Genomic DNA, 24,961 nt, shown 5'->3' with positions numbered 1-24,961 from the left:
TGGTACCGAAGCAGCCCCCAACTACAGCATACTGATGTAGGATTTTGTTTCAACTCAACGCAGAGACAAGTGTCAGCCTCACAGCGTGCGTCTGAGCAATACGAACATCTGTGGGCTGGAGGTGGGTGGGATGCAGGTGATGGGTTTGGGATTCTCTCATCTTAGGGATTCTCATTAAAAAAAAAGAGGATCAGGAAAAGACTGCATTTCATTAGGAAAACTGGTATCCGTTTCTAAAATGCACAACAAGGTAGTAAACTGTTGTGTCACAGGTGGAAATACTGGATGGGATCCACTTGCTGAGGTAAATCAATGTGACTTAGTTGTTTTCAGAGAACCGCTGCCGATTACACCAGTTGAGGGGCTGGTCCATGGCATCGCTGTTTCTGGTTTAGCCCTCCAAGGCTTCTTAGGAACAAAGTCCAGCAGGAGACACAAGAGGCTTGTGCCAGCCGACTGATATAAGCCAAAGCGTACCTGCCACCACAGCTCCTTCGGGGCAGTGCAGGGTTCACTCCCCAGCCAGCCAGCGCTCTCCCCTTCACCCCCAGCCTGGCCATCCAAACCCACCCACCCCTGCCCGCCGGGAGGGCCTCCACGGCCAAATGGTCCAGGATGGCATCAGCATGCTGTAGCATCATTGCTCTCCTGTGTCCAGAAAAGAGGCGGACGGGTGACCAGGCAAGGGTGGCCTGCGTCTGCCTTGAGACAGCAGCGGTGAGATGCACTCCTGTATGTTTTGTGATCCGGCGTGGCCTAAGCGCCAGAGTCAGTCAGGTGAAAGGCTGCTCTGAGAAGCCGGAGGCGGCTAAATCAGTTTGTAGTTGGGTGCAATACATGCCAAAAACCTTCAGGCCCAAGAGGTCATGTTGGCTCTCATCTGACACTCGGCCAGGATTCCCTCGGGAAGACCTCTGACAGAGTGAGAAGTTTTGGATTATTACGATGTGAAAGTTTGGCACAAAGAACTCCTAGTTTCTTTAAAAAAGTTCAACCAAAATAAATTATTTTTTCCTTCTGCACATCTTTGTTTAGCATGAAACCAGCAGCTGCCCCCACATTTCTACCTCTCCTTTCCCCACGCAAAGAAAATGTCAACAACTGCCTTATTTCCAGAAGAAATTTCATCTAAGCTGTGCTGGCATGGGATTTGGAAAGCATATGATTTCAAGCTCAGCACACTACAGTGCTTCTTTTACTCTGTCGTACACATATGCTGAATAACTCAAGGCAACATTAGAGTGGACATAAGGAGTAAACTTTTTACATGGGGTCTAAAGCTTATAAAGAAATCCCCAGTCCTCCAGTTGCAAAATATTTGTCACTACTAATTAGGGCTACGACAATTAAAAACCCAGACTGTTGTCGCTCAAACAGCATAGCACAAGCAGTAGGGCATATGTTGTAGGGCATATGTTGCATGTCTTGTTGGATGCAGGAAGGTTTTCTTTTCTCTCATTCCCTGCAAGCAGCTGAGCTGTGACACAGCTTTCAGGCAAGGATCATGTGCAGCTTCAACCGTGTCTTGGTAAAGGTAACATTCAGATCTCTCTATGCAGCTGAATGAATGATTTTTTTTACCCCAAACACTGGCATGACAGGAGCCTCAGTTTTTAGAGGCAGTGTAAAATCTGAACTTGGATTAACCTAAGGACAACATCAGGGAATTCTTAATAAACCTTATGAAACTGCCCCCCAGAATTTGACTTCCAAGTATGTGGCCCATCCTACTGCTTGGGTACACGTCAGGCAGGGGGCCAGACCTTGGCCCCTTGCATCAGGGCTCTCACTGAGGCCCACTGAAGTGACGATTAACCTGTAGGTCATGGGAGATGCTTAGCATCTTTGATGGCTGAGCCTTTGCTGAGCAGCTACTAAACTAAAGTGTAAAATGCAATTAGCAATTATTTTAATGAAGCAAAAATCAGCAATTTAACATAGGCAAGAAGCCAAGAGGAAAAAAAATATGTCTGGGATTTGACACAAAAAGGAGACAGCACTCCTTTCAAACCTCCTGCATGAGCCACTGGAGTTTCCATCTTGCTCTTTGCTTTTATCAATCAAAACCAGCACTTTGCACAGTTGGGAGAGAAGGTAAAGGCTGTGAAGTACTGTCTTTTCTCAATAATTTTAAATAGAAAGTTTAGTTTTGCGTAGTACCTGTGGTTTCACACAACGTTAACGTGCTTTGCCCAGCACAGAGTGCAGTTTGTGAACATGCAGACATTCACCACCACCAGCATGCACGAGCCAGCGCTCCCATGCACGCCGTCAACAACTTACCTGAACAGCCAGGCAGGATTTATCCCATGGGGAGCTTTGTGGCTGCAGCGACGGGGGAGAGGAAGCATCTGGGGAGCTTCTGGTATGGCAGCACAGGCTCCCCGTTTTGCCACGTCAATACAGACCAAAGTGCTTTCTTGCTGACTGTCCCCCTCCAGGTTCCCCACCCACCAGCTTAGGACTTTGTCTGCTATCGCTGACTCCATCTCTTGCTTACTACCCCTCTTTTGTGCTCAGGGCTGTTCTTTTCCCAGCCTGTTGCCCAATCTGCTCCAGCCAGAAGCATCGCCTTCCTGGAGGAGAAGCCATCTCCTGGGGAGCGGCATTGCCCTGTCCCTCAGCAAAACCCCCAGCAGAGGACAGGGGCTAGTCTGCGTCTCCACTGGAGATGAGCTAACCCTACATCCATCAGCTTGAATCTGAGGTGTTTCACATGGCGGCAGGCACTGCTCGGATCTCCTACCTTTTAGCTAAAGTACTACAAGAACTTTGGCAGTGGGCAGACAATGTACTGCCACCAAATTTTATTTCTGAAGAAAGAGATTGCCAGGGCCCTAGCCCTGCCATCACTGTTTGGTTTTCAATGTTATATTACACTGCAGATCTTGGGGAAATCTTATTTTTGTGTCATTTTAAAAATATTCTTTTTATTAGCTTTTTTCATGAAAAGATAGATACATTGCAAACATAAGATAAAGTAACATAAATTAACAAAGTTAAATATGAAACAGAGTTAAAAACATAAACAATAAAGGAAAATAACTTAGTTCAACACAAAATAAACACAGACACGTAAACTATGAACATATATAACATAAATTAGCACACAAAATGTGGTGGACAATACCATCAATTACACGCTGACACACAGACTGAAAACAGGAGCTGCAAAGTGGCTGTAGAGGGTAAGCAGGGGAGCGGCTGCTCCCAGCGTGCAGGATGCTCGCCCATTCTCACCAGCACGGGCTCACCAGTTACCCCCAAACTCCTGCAGAGCGGGCTCCACTCCTCTTGTAAGGCTTGACTGACAAGTTACCTGAGCTTCTCGCCTTTACTGCTGACTGCAGTGAAGCTGAGCAACCATGGGTTAGGTTCCTACATTTGATATTGCTTTTTTTCTCTTCCAGCTTATGTTAAAATTGGTATCGTCTGTACCCATTTTATTTTGTGAGGATTTCCTACCCTTCCTAGCGAGGCATTGCACTTTGCTTTGAGAAATACCAGCACACCACTGCGTACGGCACAAGCCAGGAGCTGACATAAGCCCTGTACTCACCCACTCCTAGAACAGCTTCATAATGGCTGGAGCTCTCGTCTACCATCCCACCAGCACCAGGAGGAAGATCCTCTTCTGCTGTGGAGCAGTCTGGGCTCCTTGTATCTGAGAATGCGTTCGAGCCAATTTTGGCATTAGTTGAAGCAGCCTATGGACTGCTTAAACTTACCACATTGGAGGAGGCAGTTCAGCACAGCCCTGCCAGGCGGGCAGCCTCGGGCTATGGATCCAGGGCCCACCCCACCCTCTGACAAAAAAAATGGGAAGACGGAAGTGCAGATGGATCGCTGCAGCCAGTATACAAAGGTGTAGTAGAGTGTTTTTTCAAGCCACCTCAGAAAATGCCCTTACTGCATGTTGCTGGTCTAGCTCTTGGGCAGGGTGCGATCCTGTTCTTTCCTTTGTGTGCTATGGACTCTGTTTAACTGCCTTCAGTGGGACTGGGAACCAGATATGTAAATACCTTGCACAGTCAGAGGAAAACAGAAACACCACTGAAACATCAAACCCCTTTGGAGTATCAGAATAAGCTTGGCTGAAATCACAGCAGGGTCTAAGCCTGCCCTCCCCCCCAAACACCTTGCTAAGGTCCTGATTTGGTCCCTGCAGCTAGCAGCTAGACCTGTCTGCAGTGGGAAGGTACCGAGTTTTATCTTCCAGAGTTTGTGTGTGGCTGGAATAAAAGACAGTAAATGAATAGTAAGCATATCCTGAGCTCCACAGAGTGCCTTTCATCCAGAAGGATCCCAAAGCACTTCACGAACCGTACACACAGGGATCACTCACCCACCGCTGGAAGGTAGCGACCTCGGGGGCGAAAGGCAGCTGCCATTCTGCGCCAGCAGCACTACACAGCGGTGTTTTTAGGAAAGGAAGTGAAGAATAACTTATCCACTAGAAACGATGAATACTTATCCTTTAAAGGAGCCCCTGTATACAGAACAGACTACACAGCACACGTGCAATAAATGCAACCCACCACTTACCAAACTGATGAGCATGCAGCGTAAGCCTACACAGCGCAGACATTTTCCAGGTAAGGTGCTATGCCGATACCAGGAATAGATGTGATGTATTCAAGCAGGCAGCAACCAGTCAATACATGCACTGTGCAGGCCAGGCACCCAGTCCTCCGCAGCATTAGGTACTGACACTGACTAGTTATCGCACATAAGAGAACAACCAGACGACAGGTTGCGAATGTTGACTGGATCCCCTCATGCTTCGGGTACATTCTGATGCTTTCCATCACCTATGTAATACAAGTACCTTTTCCCAGTAAAAGCCAGCATTTGTTAACGACTGGAGTAGTGGAGCAAGTACATTTTCTTTTAAAGTAAAATATCTTCCAAAGATAAAAATAACCCTTTTCCCAGATGTCTTTTCTTGGTGCGAAATCTAAGAAACTTTGGCATCCTTTCCTATATCCTTCTCTTCTAGCTGTCTGTTCTGATACTCACTTCATCAGCATTTCAGTGTATCACCTTTTTATACTTTTCAGTTTTTCTACCGCTATTCTCTACACCTAATGGCTTAAACCTTTTGTCTTTATTATATTGCAGGTCATGAATACTTTCCATGCCCTCAAATGCTGTTATCTATTTATGCAAGCTGGTAGAGCTGGGAAAGAGAAAAAGTGGGAAAGCTGGTAAGTATATGACAGTTCTATGAGGTTATCAAGGAACCAGTTAAAAAGAGAGCTCTGATGATATCAGCCAGCAGTTCTTTCTCCAGCCTTATGCACTCTTTAGTGTTCATGGTTAGTATTTGTGATACATCACAGTGACACACAGCTGTGCAAAATATCACACAGTTCACCTGAGAAAGATCCCATCAACACATTTCATGTGTGTGACACCACACTCATGAATTAAGAATAGGACCAGGACAGTTCGACTGTGACTTGGACTCTGATCCAACAGCAGACAATCTGAGAGGACATAAAAACCAGCAGGAGACAGTAACAGTGGCCAAGGGATGAAGCTGAGGATCAGGAAGATGGGAAAGTGGCAGCTGGGAAGAAGAGGGTAGCGACACAGTGCTGGAAGAGAAGGCTGCCGAGAGCATCTAGGAAGGGCCAGCCGGGCAGGCAGGGTAGACACTAAGGCTTTCATAGTTGTATAATGCAAACGAAGAGATACACATGGAACTGAAACTAAACATGGGACTTTGGGTTTCTCTGGGTACCAAACTGAGATGCACTTACAGTCCTGAGCCAAGGATAGTTCAATATGAAATAGCCAAAAGATACCAGAAAACTAAAGCAGAGGAAATACTACAATGAAAATGCCAGTTTGCACCACTGCAAGGAGGAGGAGGATGTTTTAGGCTCCAGACAGAAAGCATCCTGGCCACTAAGCACGACAACTATATCAAATACAAGATCTCCAGTCCTATTCTTGTTCCCGGAAAAGTCATCTTTGCACGAGAAACCAAGGTGGGACACTGGCTCCACAGTCATTAAGGATGTAATGTGGGACTTTGCCTACAATGCTTCTGGATGAGAATACAAAACCGCCCTGCTGCTGCTAACGCAAGGACTACAGCAGCTCCTGCTTACCAGCTTCTGCTTTCTGCCTACTGCAGCTCTGTCTCCTATGGCTAATGAAGCTGGGCCAGTCTGTCGATTCAGTTATTCACCTATGCTTAGGAACTGAGACAATCTTCAGCCTTCATTGACTTGCTGTCCCGTACAAAATGTTCCATCCATAATGTCCAGGATTCTTTAAAGAAAGCTAATTAGAAAACTTTCATTCTTATATTCTTAATCTACAGTCTACTTCCCGCGCAGCTCAAACACAGACCACCTCTTCCTTCACCTTATTCTCTTTCTGCACTGAGTTCAATTTACCACTTGGAAAAGCTCCCTGCTTTTCCTGACTCCTTGATACATTTCACACCTGACTTTAAAATAAATCTCACGAGTCTTTTAGTCTCACTACATACTCACATTTCCTCTAGGACTTAACAGGAGGGCTCCTTTTCCCGTTAAGTATTACACTCCTTACAGACCGTAACGATAAAAGATACAGTACAGCCTGTAGCTTATCACGTGCAAGCGTAGGCTGCAGGCAGCCACGGCAGCCCTGTGCACATCACACCTCCGCATACGCTGCGCTGGACCACTACGGCTTGAGGAAGGAGGAAGGGAAAACACAGGGAAAGGGATTTCCCACAGACTCCAATATCCAGCCAAAAGTCTGGCCTTTGCCTCTCCACCCCAGTCCAGTGCAGCACTCTCTGGCTGAGGCTGTTGGTTTTGCCTGGAGCTCCCAGGTCCTGCCATTGCTTGGGCAGAGTTTCACAAGGGACTCTGGCCAGCAAACACCTCTCACTTCTCCTAGGTTGTGCAACTAACTCTTCTCTCTGTCCTCAGGCAGTGGAAGAGAGGCACAAGAACTTCTTTACCTTCTTCAGGTAAAGAGCTTTTTCAGTCCAGGAACGTAACGACTAATGGTGTGCCACGTCAGTCGGTTCAGACAGAAGTTATAAAAATTCTGAATAAACAATATATCACTGGTCTGGCCACTCTCTTGTCCTTTAAAGCATGAAGATTGAGAACTCTGATACTCTCAAAAGTTGTATGTGTGTGTGCACCTTTTGTTCTTAAAGAAATGTCAGCTGGAAATAAAATGCATAGATCTTCTCAGCATTGGGTCACCACCTTGATATTGAGTCAGAAATTTTAACATCAGTTTTCTTACAGGGGAAATTTCTTCCTTGGAATATAGCAATTTTAGGAAAGTTTGAATTCAAGTCTGAGTACCATGGCCCAGGCTTATCTAAGTTACCTGCCGAGTCTGGTATCCATAGGTTTAATCCCTGTTATTGCTGGAGAAACCTTTGCTGCTTTTAGAGATAATACTCAAGATGCTGCAAGATGCAACAAAGGAACCCACTCCTGTTTCCCCCTTCATTAAATGTAAATGGCCACCAGCACAAGTTAGGCAGAGACTTGGTGGCTTCCTTTGCGAGACAAAAGCAGCAGTGATTTCCCTAAATGTACTCATTAGAATATATTTTCCTTCTACTCTTGGCCCTGAAGGATCATCTCAGCTTACGAGAACTAAGCTTCTGTCTATCTGATTATTAAATCATTTCTAAAGCAGATGGGAAACTACAGTGGTTTAAACAGCTAGGCTGAGACTGCATGGCTAAAAATAGTATAGCAGGCTCCTTTTAATTAGCAAGATGATCAAATATGACAGAAGAGAGAGATGTAGATATATGGATTTGTGTGTTCGTGTGTCTTTAAAATTAAGTTATTACCTCAATACCAGGTATTATTTATAACATATATGATACATGATGTCTGATTTTTATGATGCCATTTATCTTCACTTGGGAGAGAAGACAGGCTAACTCTGCTTTCATAACGTCAATCCTTGCTGTATTCAAAAGGAAAATTGTAATAAGATAAACCTGCCACCATGCACAGTGCCATCATTCTTTAAATGAGGTGGATTAGTAAGCGCTCTGATGCAATAGACTGTCAGATCTGCAGCTCCCTGAGATCTACCCTTCCCCAGGGCCCTCGTGGAGAGCACGGAAGAGCCAGTCTAGCTTTATATCTGCCATCTCATGGCATGGGAGCTTGGCATAGGGCTGAAGGCATCAGCAACCATGAGGTCTATCCTACCCCTGTGCCGCCCATGTACTTTTGAGGACTCCGCAAAACCTGAACCGGGGAGAAAAGAAATCTGCTGCCCCTCTGCTCCAGCAGCGCTGCACGACGCATGCCCTGTAGTGATCTGCTCCATCATGCGGATGTGGCCCTTTGGTGTTCACCAGATGACTGATGACCATGACGTTTGGTCCTGGGACCACACAGCTGCTGCCCGGGCTGAGGTGAGGGGCTGCCACAAAACACACACTGATGCTGCAGCTGCAGACTTCAGGCAGGTAAGCTGCGGAGGTTGAGGACGTCTGGCACGTTGGGCGCTGGGTCAGACAGATGTCCCCTTGCTCCAAGGGGAATCCAGACAGGGAGGCACTGCAAACTATGCCCTTCACTACTGGAGGACCTGACCAACCCCCTTCTTGATCACTGGACAAAGTATATCAGCTAATACTTTCAAAGGACCTGGAAGTAAAAGGTGAACCATCACCACAGCGAACGTTCTCCTAGCAAAATCTTGCTGTCAGTGTCCTACTTAATGCGGACCAGATAGCACCTGGCTTCCAGAAAGATTTGGTGCAAAAACTTGGTGTATTTGTTAGTTGTGAGCTGCCTTCTCCTACCAAGCCAAGGAAGAGGAGACAGTGGGTCTTGTAGGAATTGAAGAGTGGTATGGAAAAAAAAAAAAAAATCTGTAAACCCCTGTTCTTTCTTATTCCCCATTGATCCCCTTGAAGGTGGCAAGCCTCTGGCTGGCTAGCAGGGCTCCACGGTGCCTTTCTAAAGGATGTCACATGGTCTGGGGTTAATCTCTGTCTCCTGCGTTATGACTCTGAGATGAGCAGGAGGCCTGTGGGTAAGATGACTTCCACTTGCTCTGAGTCTGCACTCCCAAAGCCAAGCTGTACAGCTTTCTACCCAGTGGAGGAGAGCAATTCAGAAGCACTGAAAGGTTTTTCTGGGGTGGGATTTAACCCAAGTAAGAGACAAAAAGCCTGCAATATTGTTTGCAGTTTGTCAACACAGTTTTATTGTTTCTTTTTCTGAAGTGGTGTATTTTTTTCCTGTCTTTCTCAAACAAGAGCTGGTGAGACCCAAACAACGAGAACAGACGAACCTAGAGTCTGATTTTTTTTCACTCAAGTGAAGACTCACGATCTAAGGAGTCAGGCATGCCTGGCATTCTGGCTACAAATAGGCCGCCTCTGGTATGGAAAGCACCCCTGTAAGTACAGCATCATGAGCAAGGAAGGGGTCATGAACCTCCACTTCCGCGCTCCTGCTCTGGCCCTATGCCACCTACATTGTTAGTGGAACCAAGTTGCCCAAATTTGAGCACAGTGATGCAAAAGGAAACCATAACATCGTTAGATATATGTTTTTCCCCGTGTTGCTTATCACAGCTGAAAAATTATAGCAAATTTAATCAAAGTAACTGCTTTATTTGAAGAAACAATGAGCTAAAAATTATTCGGGGGAGGTCCTCAATAGGCCTGAAGTGCCAGAGTACTATAAGAAACAATAACTGATAGATGCTGGGAGAGAATTTGCTCCATATTTTAAAACACATTTTAAATATTATGACCTTATTAATAATCAAGGTGATGCAGAAAGAACGAACACAGCCAGGCCACTTTATTCCCCACTGTAAGTGGTTTTGAGCTATTCCTTGACTAATAATTTTCTTGATGTTTTTGCTGAATGACATACATGTTCAGTCAAATTGTGTTCTTGAAATCCGTATTTAAATCTTGAAATTCAAATGTAATTTACCTTAAAATTCCTGTTTTTATCCAAAACCAAAGTTCGGGAGTTCTGCCCCAAGTTTTGCATTACATTTCCACTCCCCGTAACCTTGGCAGGGTTTCCCAGTGCGTGCGAAGGCTGCGGGGCACGCCTGGCTGGGCAGCACCCGCCAGGCTGGCTCAGACCTCCGGGAGCTGCCGCAGCAGGCAGCGCATCTGCCAAAGTGCCCAGCACCATGAGGTGCGTGGCCTGGAGCACGTGCTGCCACGCTAAGGCCAAGCCTTCAAGGACCTCAATTCAAGCACTTCCTAAACGCTGGGTCACATGCCACAGCCAAATCTGAAAGTTTCACCCGGGGTCTACTGCACCATCCCAGTGCCACACAGAGCAGCACCGTCTGGAGGTGGCCCAGGTCCCCGGGCAGTTTATAGTACTGCCAGTCTGGGAGCCACTGCTTCATCTCACTGATGGCTCCTTAAGGCAAATAAACTTCTAGCCCTGGTTGTTTTGGATGTTCCTCTTTTACAGCCATCACTGGAAATGTGACCTCATATTATTCTGTTTGCAAATTTAGGCTTAGGCTCCCCCCTGAAGAGATCCGAGCACTGGGGCTCTGTTCCAGCCAAACCTTAAGTATATGCTTAACTTCAGCGCATCTCTGCAGGGTCAGCTTGAGTATGTGATCCTGTAATGGGCAATCACTAAAGCGTAGTGGAGCTCTGGGAACGAGGGCCGCTGTATTGCTCCACTCCTGCACAGCTGGGGAACTGCAGTGCATTTTGGAGAACTAGAGCATGCAGAATTAACTTTGTCTTAATTTAGTCCCCTGAGTATGCCATAAAGTTACTGCTTTGGTAATGCTCTCCACCAAGGATATTATGACATGTCAACATAGTGACTATTTTTTCATCTGATGGTAGTGACAAACTGCCATAATGCAAAGTATAAAAAATTCAGACCCTTCCTAGTTACATAGTAGCTACCACGCCATCTGAGGATGACATTTTATATCTGTATTAAGAAAAATGAAAGAAAATGTTTACAGTATGCTAGCCAGTAAGACAAAAATGAACTAAAGTGCCGTCCAATCTATGATGATTTTCTTTACAAGTACTTACGTTATAATTCTACCATCCCAAACTGAGCTTGTCAAGTTACCCTTCAACTCAAATGCAAGAGAAAAATCCATCCTCGGCTGTGTTACTATAAACCCAGCCAGTCTAGTAAAGTGAGAGTTAGTTACTCTTCTATGTATTTGGCAAATCTGGGAGAAGAATTTACCACTCGGTGTAAATATTTCTGCATAGTTTGTTTAAAAAAAAATCTTGCCTACTCCTCTTTCTGGCAGACTCTTAGAAAGTAGTAAATATGCAGATGGGCATAGTGATATATTTTGTATCAACATATTTTAAATGTGTGCATATGCATTAGCTATATAAATACATTCCTCAGGAAGTCTGCCAGTGGATATACTACAAAGCTCTGCGTGTTGCATTTGGGTTTGCTTGTGCAGCAGCACGGCAGCATCAGAAAGAACCCCTCTAGGCTTATTTGCTCTAGGACAGCTCACACTTACCTGTGCAGTTTCCCCTTTTCTATCTGCATGTACAAATGTTTTATATTTCATGTGTGTGTATATAGCGCATATATCAATATACATACATACACACACAAATGCAAGCATATGTACTGTATATACGCATAGTCCAATGCCTTCATTACAAAGCTGTTATAAAGCCGTAACAAGGTCTATGAACTTTCTATGAAATATTCCTCTGTACAGTACCTTCTACGGGAATCAACTGCTTGATGACTCTCTGCTGTCCCAGTATCACCTTACAACTGATGATGGGTGATACATGAAGACCACAGCAGTATGCCAAAACCATATGATGTATCAAGTCAAAGTGTACTTGATACTGAGCCAACACAAGAGTAATTCCCCACTGACCGAGCAGCTGCATCTTCAGCTCTAGCCCTGTGCTTGCTCTGTGTCACCTCATGTACACAGCCTGCACCACCCTGAGCTGCCCAGTATCCCTGCTCCTCCACCCCACTTGCAGCATCTGCCTCTGGTCTTGCCCCCTCTCGCTGCTCTTCCCTTTCTCTAGAAAATCTGCTGCACACACAGATCCCTGAAAGCAATTGGGGTGAGTGGGTCTTGCCCAGGCTCTGGAGAGAAGCAGACCTGGCTGGTGCCCAATGCCACCCTGTGCTGCAGCATCCCTTCACAGCCAGACCAGCTTCCCCCACCTGGAAGGACTGGCTGGAGGTTGGAGACTGGCAAAGGACAAGAGAGTAGAGGACATTTGTCCGCTAGCCTTGAGATGCCACCATCCCCTTATCTAAAAGGTTCAACAGCGTCATGTTTCTTGCTGTTACTGCGCTCCTTTTCCTGTATTGGTATCATGAAAGTGTCAAAGGGTATCGCCCATCACTATTTACATGAGCACTGACAGACGGGGGCAATGGAAGAAGCGGCTGCAGTGCTGTGGGTGGATATGTATGTGTATATACATACAGTATCATTAACCATGCACTATATAACCATACGGATACTGTTGCAATGGCACTATGAGAACCATGCTCTTCTACTTCATGGCGCAAGGAAAAGCCACAACAAATACTGTAGTGGGAACACAGCAAAAAGACAATCTTGCATTTAATTCTAGACAAAAATCAATTTGCTTTTGCAGTGATGATAAGCTAGAATGAGCATTATGGAATTCTGTTTCCCGCCCCCCCACCCCCCTTTCTTTAGAGCTACTATTTAGATGAGCTACAGTATTAAAAGAGAAGCTGCAAAGATGCTAGCTGCAAAAATAAAGGATGAAATAAAAAGTCAAGCAGCCACATTCCCCCCAACTGAAAATGAAGTTCTGAGGAAAGGGAGGAGGGAAAAGGAACTTACCACGCTGCGAGTGAACTTTTCTAGAGAAGTTCTACGACCTTGCTCATTCTCTGGCTTAACAGGGAAAAAAGTGGGGAGAAAAAAATACAGAAAAAATCCCTTCAGCTTAAATGCAGTTTTTCAAAACAGCAGCAAAATATAAGGAAGCAGCAAGGGGAAAAAGTTGTAAAAAAATGTAAAAAGCAGAAATCAATGTTTGCAACAGCAAACGTAAGAAACCAAAACCCCTTAAAGAATGAGAGACATCACTACTTTTACTCTCGGAGAATGTCACCTTTTCTCCTGTGAGTTTTTTGAACGGTTCAAACAGGTCTGTGCATTGCTGTGTCTCATAGCTATTGGTATTGATTTCTTGTTCATTGAATTTTCCTTCTGTGGCTGTTTGAGCTGGGACCTCTGATTCTGGTTAACATCTGCCAAACAGCTGATCGGAGGCTCCTATCTACTTGCTTAGAGAGATGAAAAAAACCACAGTAACTTTTACAATATTAAAAAGCAATGTGTGAGTGAATCCAGTGCTGGAAGAAAACCACCACTGAACTCATTGCCAGGGAACCTACACTCCTCTATATATCCAGAGGGTAGAAGCACATTTCCAATAAGTTTGGCTATATCAAAACACAAGACAGCATATGTATGTCTGTGCAAGGCCATGGAAACATACAGACAGATTTGGGGCACCGATATTTTTGCATCTGGAGTACCGGACTATTCATATGCAAGAAGATATTCAACTTCACTGTGAGAAGACAAGCATGTGCATCATGGCTTTATTAACGTATCCCTGGGAAGGTTGCTCACCGCAGCGCTTCATTCATTTGGCACAAGGGAGATCTAATTGTCACTAACAAGGAAGAACTAAATAATTTATTGGCATGTTTGCTGGAATAGCTAAGAGAAAAAATTGTTATGGAGAAGAGAAGAAACTCAGTAATATGAAGGAAGCCTCACTGCACTCAGAAACCTGTGGGCAGTGCTGATTTCCAGGAAAGAAACTTATTTTAATGTGGCGAGCCAGCAAAATGGAGGTGATAAGACAGAAGTAAAACTGCAGCGAAGGGGATAAGGAGCTACATACAAGGGAAAGCCACAGTCATGATGGTGCATGACAGTGCACTGGAAATAAGCATTGCACTGGAGGTGCTCATCAGAGGCACCTACCTGCCATATCATCTGCCACAGATTCAGCTGCAGTAACAACCCCCAGGACAAAGCACCAGTGCAAAAACCAGACAGAGAAGATGTAAGGAAGCCAAAAGCATATCAGATAAATTGGATGAGAACTTGTGTAGATGAGTCCAGGCAAAGCCTTTTGATTCTTCTGCATGTTCATCACAGATGCCACAGCTCTCTGGTGTCTACAAGGTTAGTCTGAAGCATCCCAGGCAGAGGTGGGGCTCATTCTTCCTGCCGCCTCGCCAGAGATCAGACCAGAACATAAGGCCCTTTTAAGACAAGCAATATTCTTTGTCCAGAGGAAAGAGTCAAGCAACCTTCCCACTTACAACCATTTAAGGAAGCCCCACCATCAGCTCTGATGTCCCAGAAGTGGTATCAAAAGTGAAAGCTAGAGGCATGTCATTTTAGCCAACACTGGGGACGGAGCCAAGGCCTCAGAGCATGTACCAAGCGACAAGGCAGGCTTCCTGGCCGGCAGGGAGGCAGTAACATACCCAGTCCAATGCTCCCCAAAGGAGTTTTTAACATGCACTAACCCCAGGGTTAGCTGCCTCTCTCTGCATGTGAGAGAGGAAAGGGAAAAGAAACGTCAGCCTCATTCTTCTGCTGAGCGTAGCAGTGCAAGCGCTCAAGCATTGCCGATTCCCTCCTTGAAGGAGCCTCAGAGGTGTCCCTGCACCCCGAGACAGCAGAGGTGACAGAGAGGGGCTGCGGTCCTGCCGCCTTGGCTGAACACGTCACGATGAGCGGGACTGAGGACAGCAGTGCTCAGCTGTGTACTGGGCCTCCACGCTGGTATCCTGCAGGGGCGGCAAGACCCACTGGCAGCCAAATTAAAGGCACAATTTCACCCAGGAGAAGAAATACCTAGACAGAGTGTTCTGCAAGGCTCCCTAGGGGAGCAAGGCACTTGGGAGTCTGCAGCATTGCATTGCTGCGGGCTGGAAAATCAGCGTCTGGCCCAACTGCATTTTGAAGTGGAGCTCTGGCATGCACTGAGGGCAAAGGAGAGTGAGCTGCTGAAAACAGGCCACAGCGTGCCCCTGCGCTTGCCATCTAAATGTAGCATCTCTGTTTTTGCTACCAAGAAAAAGGTGATGCAGCTTCCCACCCAGCAGGAAAGCAGGACGGTGGTCTCTAAAGATGATGAGCACCTTGTTGGGGTGCTGAGAGCTTGTCTAGCACAGGGGGCCACGCACAAGGCTGTTTCCCTACCATGACTGAAGAAATGTGTGAGGAAGCAGGCACGGAGCGCACCAACGGTGTCCCACAGAAGCGCCTTACAAGCACAGGCTGCAGCAACCCTGCACATTTGGCATGGGGACAGCAGGCTGGGATCAGCTGGATGCGTGGAAAGCTCATCCCCATAGCATCCACCTCTGAGTCAAAGCATGACATTTTCTAGTAAAATAAAAAGCAGCTGAGGCAGGCTGGCTGCAGAGTGATGAGCCAGCTCGAGCAGTTTTAATGGCAGTGGGTGTGGGTGCTGGCTGTACGGCTCTCCGGCTCTTCCTGCCTGCTTGCCTGCAGACCGTGTGGCTGGCAGCCTGCTGTGGAGGTAGCCGCCTGCCTGCATCCCTCCAGCACGGCGCAGAGGTGTGAAGGCTGCCTTGCACAGCAGAGGAAGGAAATTTAAAAATAACAAGAGTAAAAAAAAAAAAAAAAAGAGACCGAGTCAGATCTTTCTCAGTCCCGTGAACAGACCTGGGGTGCTGTGCAGGGTGTGTCTGACAAGGCTGCAGACCCCGGCGCCCTGCCTGCTGCAGCACCACAGCAGCATTTGCACAAACACACGCTGCGAGTGCAAAGGGCAAAGGCAGAGAAACACGTGTGCGTGCCAGGTCAAGCAGTCTTCCTAGGTGCAAAAAAGGCCATCTTTGCCAGTAAATACACCAACAGACTCTACCAGCTAATGGCAAAGGACGTGTGCATTTGGATAAAATATGAAACAACCACCCCTACTGCAGATGAAAACCTCTCAGCCCAGGTGGGTGCAGAAAAATAGATCTCACCACTTAGAAGCCATTCACTAATTATTGACTGTCTCCTCCAAATTTTCCTTTTTTCATGATTAATTATTTACCCAGCCATCCCAATTTTAAGTTCCTTTGTGTAGATTCTGCTGGCACAGAGCAGAGTAAGTAGAAAAAACTTATGAAAAACAGCTAACACTGATTATTAAAAGTAATTATGAGAAAATTGCTCAGCATCTTCACAACGTTCAAGCCAAGTCCTGCCACTGAATCAAACTGGTCATGTGTGCTCTGATGGGACCGAGAAGGGGAGAGAATCTGCAGCAGGAACCTTCCTGGACAATACAGAGCAGTCGGGACAGAGGGTCTGGATAAAAGCAATGCTTCAAAAGGCGTGTGCTGAAAATGGAGCCTGCCCCTCATGGCACGAAGCTCCTAGCCATTGCCTTGCTGATGCTTTTTGACAGGGATCTGAAAAGGGGTAAGGAAATATATCCAAAAGCTTGCTCTTCTGAACTGCAGATCTGCAAAAATCTCTCCCTCCCTCTCTCCATCCCAGGATTAATTCTGTTGGCTATTGAATCCTTTTCTTACTATGAGACTTCATGGCTTGGGGTGGGGTTTTTTTGAACCTTAACTTGGTGAAAACCATGCGTTCCAGAGGGAATGGTGTCAGACAAAAATAAAGGATAATCACTTCTCTGACCCTGGCTCAGGAAAAGGCCAGGATCAGGTCCCTGGCTTCTCAGGCAGTCATGTACACCTGTCCAAAGCAAGAAAGCAAAGGGCACGTACAATGCTACCAAACGGCTGGAACAGTACTTTGCATCTGTTTTGTGTCCATTTGTACAGGACCAGAGAGTTCTCGCCCTTCTCTGAACCAGCTGGAGAGAAAAACAATGCTCTAAACCAAGCAAATACCAACCTGCTCTTCCCCTGGTGCGACAGGGCTCACTCCCGTGGCTTCGCAGTCCGCCTGCACAGCAGCTGCGGCCGCCTTTCCAGGATGCTCCCCTGCCTGCGGGCAGGGACAGACAGTGGGAAGCCACCCCATGCCAGGCTGACATGAACGCTGGAGCCGTGACAGCCTGGCTGCCACTTCAGCTGGCAGCCGGGTGCCTGCTAATGTGGGGATGCCCACCAATGACATCGTTTCACCTTTACAGGGGAGTAATAGAAAGTGCCTCGAGGTCATTTCTGCTCCTTTCTCTCCCTTCTCAAAAATAACTAGCAAAGCACGTGTCTGGCTGCTCCTTCATCGTTAACAAAGCTCCTGTGCACCCCCACACCCTTCCATGATGCACTAACTAATCCAGGCTGCTCTTTCCCCAGGGAATAAACCCCTGCTCTGCAGCCAAGTCACCCAGCCCAAACTCCTCCTTGCCTCGAGTGAGGAGGTTTGTCATGGCACTTGTTCTGACATGAGGCTCACTGCCATCTAAGGACATCCATCCACCATTCTGGCTACCATGGAGGAGGGCTGGGAGGCGGTGCAATGGTGATTACCTGCTGTAAAGTAGCCTGCAGTAACGTGCATATCAGCAGACATAGCAGCAGGTTGACGCTTGACTCTGCACAGCATGAGTGGGGCATGTTGCGTAGACACACAAATAAAACGCGATGAGTTGGTCAGGGATCTCAGCACCATCCAGCCCTTCGCCACTGAGCCGGCCACTTTCAGCGCCCCTGTGATTTCTATCTGCTGCAGGGAGAAGGCTGGGCATGGAGGCACAGAACTCAAACTGGGCCGGGTGTACAGCCATTCCTGCTGAGGATGGGGCTCTGCCCTTGTCTCTCCTCTCCTCCAGCCTGGCAGGGGAGGAGGACTTCTGTGTGAGGCAGGGAGCTACACCCAGCTTTCCCCCTCTGCAGCCCACTGCTTCCAATCACACCCTTGCTGGAGGCCAACCTCATGTTCCCTGCTGAGCACCATGAATCTGCAGGATTGAGGCCAATAATACTGTGGTTATTTGTAATAATGACACTGGGAAGAACAGAGAAAAAAAGACCTAAAATGGATTAACAAAGTATGTATGCCTGGTCTGTACACAGCCTATGTCCACTGCCTTGCATCAGTCAGTGGTGTGAACAATATGTTCCTTTTATCCTCCCTGGTGCCCCTCATAATTTTGTCATTGTATCTCAGTCCTGACCCATAACTTCTCCCTCCTTCCCTTCCGTTACTGCACTCCCAGAGTAAGGAGGGGAAGCTCCCACATCTGTGGTTATTGTACGGTGTGGAAAAAAAAGTTACTCTTCAGACTTACAGTATCTTACAAATCTCCAAAATGTCAAGCATGTTTTGCAGCACTAATCAAGCCTTGCCACCTCTCCACTAAGCAGGTAGCTATTATTATTCCTATTCAACAGAGAAGAGGATATGAGGCAGGCAAAGTTGAACCTTCTTTTCCCCAAGGTCACACAAGAAAGTGAGGAAACCAGGGGAAGCGCATGGATTTTGTGGCTCCCAGTCCTGTGTTTTAGCCACACAGCCACCTTTTTCCTTCTGCCCACTCAGCTTGCCGCAATCCAGTGCTGGAGGGCAAAAGATCCCAAATGACATAAACTTACCCACAAAATATTAATGTGTGAATCTCAAGCCATAGAGATGTTAATTTGCTTTGTGTGAGCAACTCTTTCAGCCCAAGTCCATCAGGCTGTGCTTCTGACAGAACTTATTTTCAGTAATAAAAGTAAGGCTATGTCATATCAGTGTTGTATACAGGCAACGTTAGGATAATGTCTTTGGGCCAAGACGTACTCATGCCCCAGAGAGACATACTCATCAATTCTTAAACAACTACAGTGAATTTCTACTCACATCAGTGAATCCAGGACTTTGTATGCAGGCTCTAAACCAAATCCTCCATCCACACAGGCTCTGATATGCCACTTGGTTTCTCTTTTCCTTCCCTCTGCTTTCCAGCTATTTAGAGGAATTTTGAAGGGATGCCTTCTCAAAGCTGCACCAAAGGTACTAAAGATCTTACCGTGTAGCTCAGTGTACAGAAACTTCATGTTCTTTCTGTCAGCATCTCTGTATCTACACTGCTTCAGAAATGTTCACTTGCCCAACACAATGCAACGTGATTGCAAAGAGCTTTACAGATTCTGGAGTAACATCAACTCCCCTCCCGCATTGTGTGAAGCTGGGGAACAGCCCATCTACACAAATCTACTCCTGCCCTTTTTGTGCCTCGCTATGTTTACTCATATGCACCCACAGCTCTTTCTAAAAGAAACCTGATTCTTACTTTCACGGCTGTGTTAACATGACACCAAAACCTGCTCCTCCGGCAGTTTGCGGGGGGATGAGGATGTCATGCTGACACATCCAGGGCTTGATCTGACAGCAAACAAGGATTGCAAAAAAAAACCAAAACAAAAACCAACAAAAAACCCACCTCCGGTTTGAATGGGCTCAGCTGGGAGGAGAAAACTCTCCTGCTTTGAAGCACATGAACCCTCACGTGTTCCACAGAGACTTGGGGGTGGGGGACGCACACCGTTAGCTGATAGGGGTAGGAAGATGGCAACGTTTTTTTATGCTTCATACCATCATAAGACTATGCCTTGCACCTCCTTCTTTCCCCACAGCCTCTGAACTCTAAGTCTGGTCTAACCTTTTCCAATGTAAGCAGCACTGGTTTATGCTGTCTCAAACCAGACATTTTGAAACACAGGGCTGACTGCTGCCCTCCATTACCTTCCCCTAATCCACCTGCCAGTAGTCCCATGCACAGCAGACAGAGGGGTTTGTCTCCTTTTGTCACCATATGCATGCTTTTAGGGCACACAATGACAATCAGGACAAAAATACCACTGGGATTTCATTGTATTGTGCCGCTGCAATGTAATTTGGCAGCACACAGAGAATGCAGCAGAAAAACAGCAGGGAAGATGGTGATGGGAAACCACACACTCAGGCTGCAGAAGTCAGGATTCAGTTTATGTACGGTCCTGAAAGCCAAATGAAAGTGGGACATGTACACCTGTACATGCATGCACATGCACGCGGATGGACACGTATACTTATGGGAATAAGTGCAGGAAGCATTTGAACACAGCCACAAATGCAGAGATCAGTAGCTTACCTCCCAGCCCCCTCAGAAAGAAGAGATACTTGGACAGCAGCTGCCGTAACTCTACGTAACCACTCCTTTGCTACCCTGAACTGGGGGTTCCTGGCAGAAACATGGTGCTGGCAGAGCACATGCAGACACCAAAAAGGCAAAGAAGAGCTCAAACCCAGTTCTCCTGTGAGAAAATGTGGCTGGAATTCTTGATTACTGCATGGGTTGCAATTATTTCTCCTCTCCAAGGAAAAGGAAACATCTCTGGGGAGCCAAAAGCAAGGGAAAGGGAGAAAAGGAGCATGGGAATCACTGCAGGGGGGGTCTATAGGTAAGGCATCCAAAGGGAAGATCACATGGTGAGGCTAGGGAGGTGAAAACCAGAATGGGTGAAATTTGCACCAGTAATGAATAGATTGATGGGTTCTGCTCTCATACCAGACACCATCTTTGTCATGAGGAAGAGGCGATATAATTTTAATTGCCTGCACTGAATTTGGGAGACAGCTGTGCAAGACAAACAGTTTTCCATATTATTTTTACCTTGGATCACCATGTTTTCCCCAAAACACACATTGAGGCTGTGCATACGGATGCCGTACCCTATGCCCCCAGTGAAGAAAACAAAAGTGCTCATTCCTTTCTTAAATAAAGGAAAAAAAAAGGAAACAATATTTTCATTTTCACACTAGCAGCAAGCAGCAGGCGAGAATCAAGAGGTGCTAAGAGATGCAAGCACGTCCTTTCCAACAGATACCTTCTTCTTCGCCAGCAATAAGTCCTGGTAAGCATTCGAACGGAGGAAGCGCGCATAGCTGTCACTCTTCATCAGCTTGTAAATGTGCTCCTGTGGGACGGGAGGAAATGAGAGACAGAGAATTGTTATCAAACCTCATTTAGACATCACAGGGATTTAAAACACAGCGCATTAGAAGGAAGAGAGACTGATCAAAGTTCTAATTAAGTCTGCTATTATTGATTATCTGTGTTGTGGTAGCGTACAGGAGGTCCATCCTGGGGCAGGACCCTGCTGTGCCTGGGGCTGTACGAACACAAAACAAAGAGATGGCCCTCACCCCAAAGGCTGGCACACATTATTCAGTAATCAGTGTTATTCTGCAAAGACTGCAACTCTCTGAAGTCCCCAGATTATAAGCAGGTGTCTAGCCAGGCTGAGACTGCTGGGATGTCTCAAGAAGGAAGAAATAAACACCAGAAATTGTGCCATAGATTAGGTTTCATTTTACCACTCATAGATACTTGAACTATCACCCAGCACGTCCCTCCTGTTCACGGAGGGGAACTGATGCTTGGACACATTTCATCTCCACTTAAGACGCTTAAAGCAAGCCAACCTGTTCATGTCCTGAAAAAGCCTGTATCTTTGGCGACTATGCAAGGAGGTTATATGACTAGCTCAGATGCGGTTGGCTACATCATATGTATAAAGTTATGTCAGATGAGTCCCTCCTATAAGGTCTTTTTTCTCCTAGCAAGTCAAACTACTGTTACCAGTTTGCTCCGAGAGCACTTACTACGTGCATCTTCAGACTTACAAAGTGGTGTTTCATTGCAGCAGAACTTCATGCCTACCCTTTTCCAATTTCCTTGCTTAGTTTTACTTTCCTGCTGAGAATCCCTTAACAGAGTCAGCTCTTCTTCTCCTAATTATCCCTGGATTTGTAATAGATATTATCCCAAACGCCAAAAAAATTAAATCAAAATACTTTGACCAAATAAAGACTGAGAACACACTAAAGGAACTCAAGAGAAAAACGGGCACCCTGGACACTCCTCTTAGACTTTGCCCAAGGAAGCACTTTTATAGAGTTAATGAGCAATTTTATCTATACTGATTTATACAATGTGAAATATTCTCTCCTGCCCTAAAGCCATTGTACATGAAACTTTAGAAGAGCCAAACCAGACTGAAGTTGCATAGCTTATTTCACAGTGTTAACAAGCCAAGCAGAATTCCCTTATCTTCACCATCATGGGTAATTAGTGATGACCTGTCTATACACAGAAGAACTGCTTAATTCAGCTTTCTTGCACTATTTGGTGTAGTCCTAAGAGGGGCATAACTGCCACTGTTTTTTCTACGACAGCATAAACATATCCTGGGAGCTACAACCCGGTGTGGAACAATTTTTACTGGATAATTTCCATACTTGCTTTTAGACCTGACAAATCCTCATTTGTGTAGCACTATCTGTCTGAAGGATAGCACAAGATTTTGCAATAGAAATGCTCGTATAAAGCTATTTAGCAACTGTCACCCTTCCTTGCTGCAGAAAAACACAAGGGAGGGCACAACTTCATACTTCTCACCTACAGCACTGCCATGAGATTTCATATCCAGCTGTGGGACATTTGTTATATTTATTCAGGACAGAATGAGCCAAGTACGCACTAAGACAAGAAGAGGGAAAATAATGCACGGCATGGATATGGTCGTCAAAAGGTTTCTGTTTCTGTGGTGTGAATAAGGACTTTCAACATCAGCTCTCATTCAAATACTTCTACTAGCAGAAACTCAGGATTCAGTTGATTTAAACCCAACCATATTACAACCAGTTAACCTGTATTGTTACCTCTTATGGCTTCTCAAGGGAATTCCATGTCCTCCTAATGAGTTCTTCATAATTACCTGGGGAAAAAACCCACCTAACTATATACCTAAAAGTCTTTTTCCTTCCTCTTCCAGGACCATAAGGAGACAGATGAGTAAGTGGGGCAGCCACCTTGTAGCCCATCAACAGTAAAGGGCCTGAGGGGTCTCCAGAGCCTCCCTCCTCTTAGTGGTCCTCCCTTGCAGCACCCAGGGCATGCAGGTGCTGGTGGGAAGGGGTGCTGAGGTGGGCAGGAAGGTGCTGTGGGGCTGAGATAAGATGGTGGGTGACAAGGGTATTTTGATTAACATTTTGATAGACATGTGATTATTTTTTTTTTTACTACCTTTGGACTCCAACTGGTTTCTTTACCTTTGGTCAGACAACTGGGTCTGCTCTGAAAAACAATTATAACATTTTTTGGAAAATAACATTCAGTTTTCATTACAGACAGATCACATGAGCTGTTTGCAGGCAAAGGAGAACACACCAGGCTGGCCGTACAACCCGCTGGCACACCAGCGACAACTATCATTCTTGCTCATGTCAAGACGGCTTCATGTATTTGACCTTAAAACAGTATAAATTCAATATCTGGCTGTGGGAAGGGGGAAAAATTACTTCAATCCTGAGATGAAATAAACCACAAGCAGACTTAACTGAAGCCCTTCCCTGAAAAACAGGACTATTGCACACCCACAGCCCAACTGCCACCGCAGTTAGCTAATTGGTATGAAGCATTTTCTCCGCTTTTCACATCTTGGAATCGCTGAACAGAAACACCGCTACCTTTCAGCTGTTCACCAAAGATATAGTCAAACAGGGAATAACTATTCCTAGGCTTTGAATGCTAATGAAGAAAGAAGACTGGGCATAGGGGAAGGGAGGGACATGCATAGCTTCAGAAGCAAACTTTACTGCTTAACTGCAAGAATTCAAAGGGCTTGCTTTGAAGAAGCTCTGGACTGGAGGCACGAATGACACACTGATCATTTATTTTACAGCACTGCATTTCTGAAGCACCTCCTGGAAGTCTGAGCCAGTTGCTCAGGTCAGCAAAGACTGCCTTCCAATTTGCAACAGTACAGGACAGCTTACATTGCTGCAGCCAAAATCCCCGCTGAGACTGCAGCATGAAGGTTCTTGCTAAAATTGTGGCTGCAGTGTGCGTTCAGCCCAGTTGCACAACAAACCTAGCTGCAGGACAGGAAACGCCAGTGGCTGGGACATTCGTTTTGATCTTTAGCCTACTCTGCTCTTCACCACCAAGCTATTTTCTGTTATACTTTCTGAAATCTGAAACTTGCTAGGGAGAATTTACAGCTAGTGTTTAGCAGCTCCTCATTTCTTAAATACACTGAAAGCTACTGGAGGTCTAGCAACTGAGCATATTCTTCTGAGGAAGCCTGAGCAATGGGCCTATCAACAGAGGCGCCTGCATGGATTTAACTGCTCCGTGCAACTTGTGTGAATTGGTTTGTCCCCTTTTATCATGGATTTTTAACTCAGTTGGGACCATTGCAACCCACTGGTCTCTCACTTATTATTTTACTGAGTAGCTGCTTTTGTTCCTCCTCTTTATCACATGGTAGAGAGGGAGCATAACCTCACCAAAGACTGAAATCTTCAACTGCAGCCAGCTCCTCTAGCAATGCACTTTATACACATGCACACTCCCTGACATACCTTGATGCTGCTGGCAAGAAATTTGAGCCTTCACATCCTTATGCTGAGAGAACTCTGCATTTTGTAAAGTTGTTTATTATAGGGTAACGAGCTCATTATTACTGGCTCCCTGAATACACAAAGCAAATCCACTACTTGTGTAATTTTTAACAATGCAGCTGCAGCTCTGGACATTACAGTCTCCTGCGCTGCAAGCAGTCTGGCCAGAATTATCACTGCGACATTTCTTTGTAAGTGCCATGGGAAGTTCCTGTGCCACATCTGCACAACAGCAGGAGCAACATTTCATCTAGGCAGTGTAGCATCTCCCAGACATTGCTGGGTACCAGTTCCCTGGTAGGTCTCAGACTCACAGCTCCCTGCTCTAGACTTAAGACAGCAATCCTTTAGGGGGTCACATTGCAAAACCAAAAATTCAAAACAATCTTCTAACAAAAACTGCCCAACTGATCTATTAAACCATTAAACAAGGTAGCATCCTGCTTTTAAAAACAGATAGAAAGCAGAAAAGAAAAGCCTTTCAAGATTTGGCGAGGAGTTGACAGGCATCACGTGTCCCACTGGTCTCCCCTGCAGCCTTGGCAACTACCTCTGAGCACCAAGC

General features: G+C 46.0%; 1 protein-coding gene across 5 annotated transcripts in view; it reads right to left on the bottom strand.

Annotated features, from left to right (window-relative positions):
- The window catches only part of RGS6 (regulator of G protein signaling 6), a gene marked incomplete at its 3' end in the record, with an annotated part of 267,826 nt that overhangs the window by 2,798 nt on the left and 240,067 nt on the right, over positions 1-24,961 (bottom strand). For 3 of the 5 annotated variants that reach the window (XM_082316772.1, XM_082316774.1, XM_082316775.1), the window contains one exon: positions 20,817-20,906. In XM_082316772.1, coding sequence (XP_082172898.1) covers positions 20,817-20,906 — 90 coding nt within the window. Of the gene's footprint in view, positions 1-12,834; positions 12,889-20,816; positions 20,907-24,961 lie in introns of all 5 variants that reach the window. The other 2 variants (XM_082316771.1, XM_082316773.1) reach the window with 1 other exon arrangement.

This window comes from Platalea leucorodia (genome assembly GCF_965183815.1).
Source record: "Platalea leucorodia genome assembly, chromosome: 7".
Classification (NCBI taxonomy): domain Eukaryota; kingdom Metazoa; phylum Chordata; class Aves; order Pelecaniformes; family Threskiornithidae; genus Platalea; species Platalea leucorodia.
Note: the sequence above shows the minus strand (reverse complement) of the source record. Positions and strands in the feature narration are given on the sequence as shown.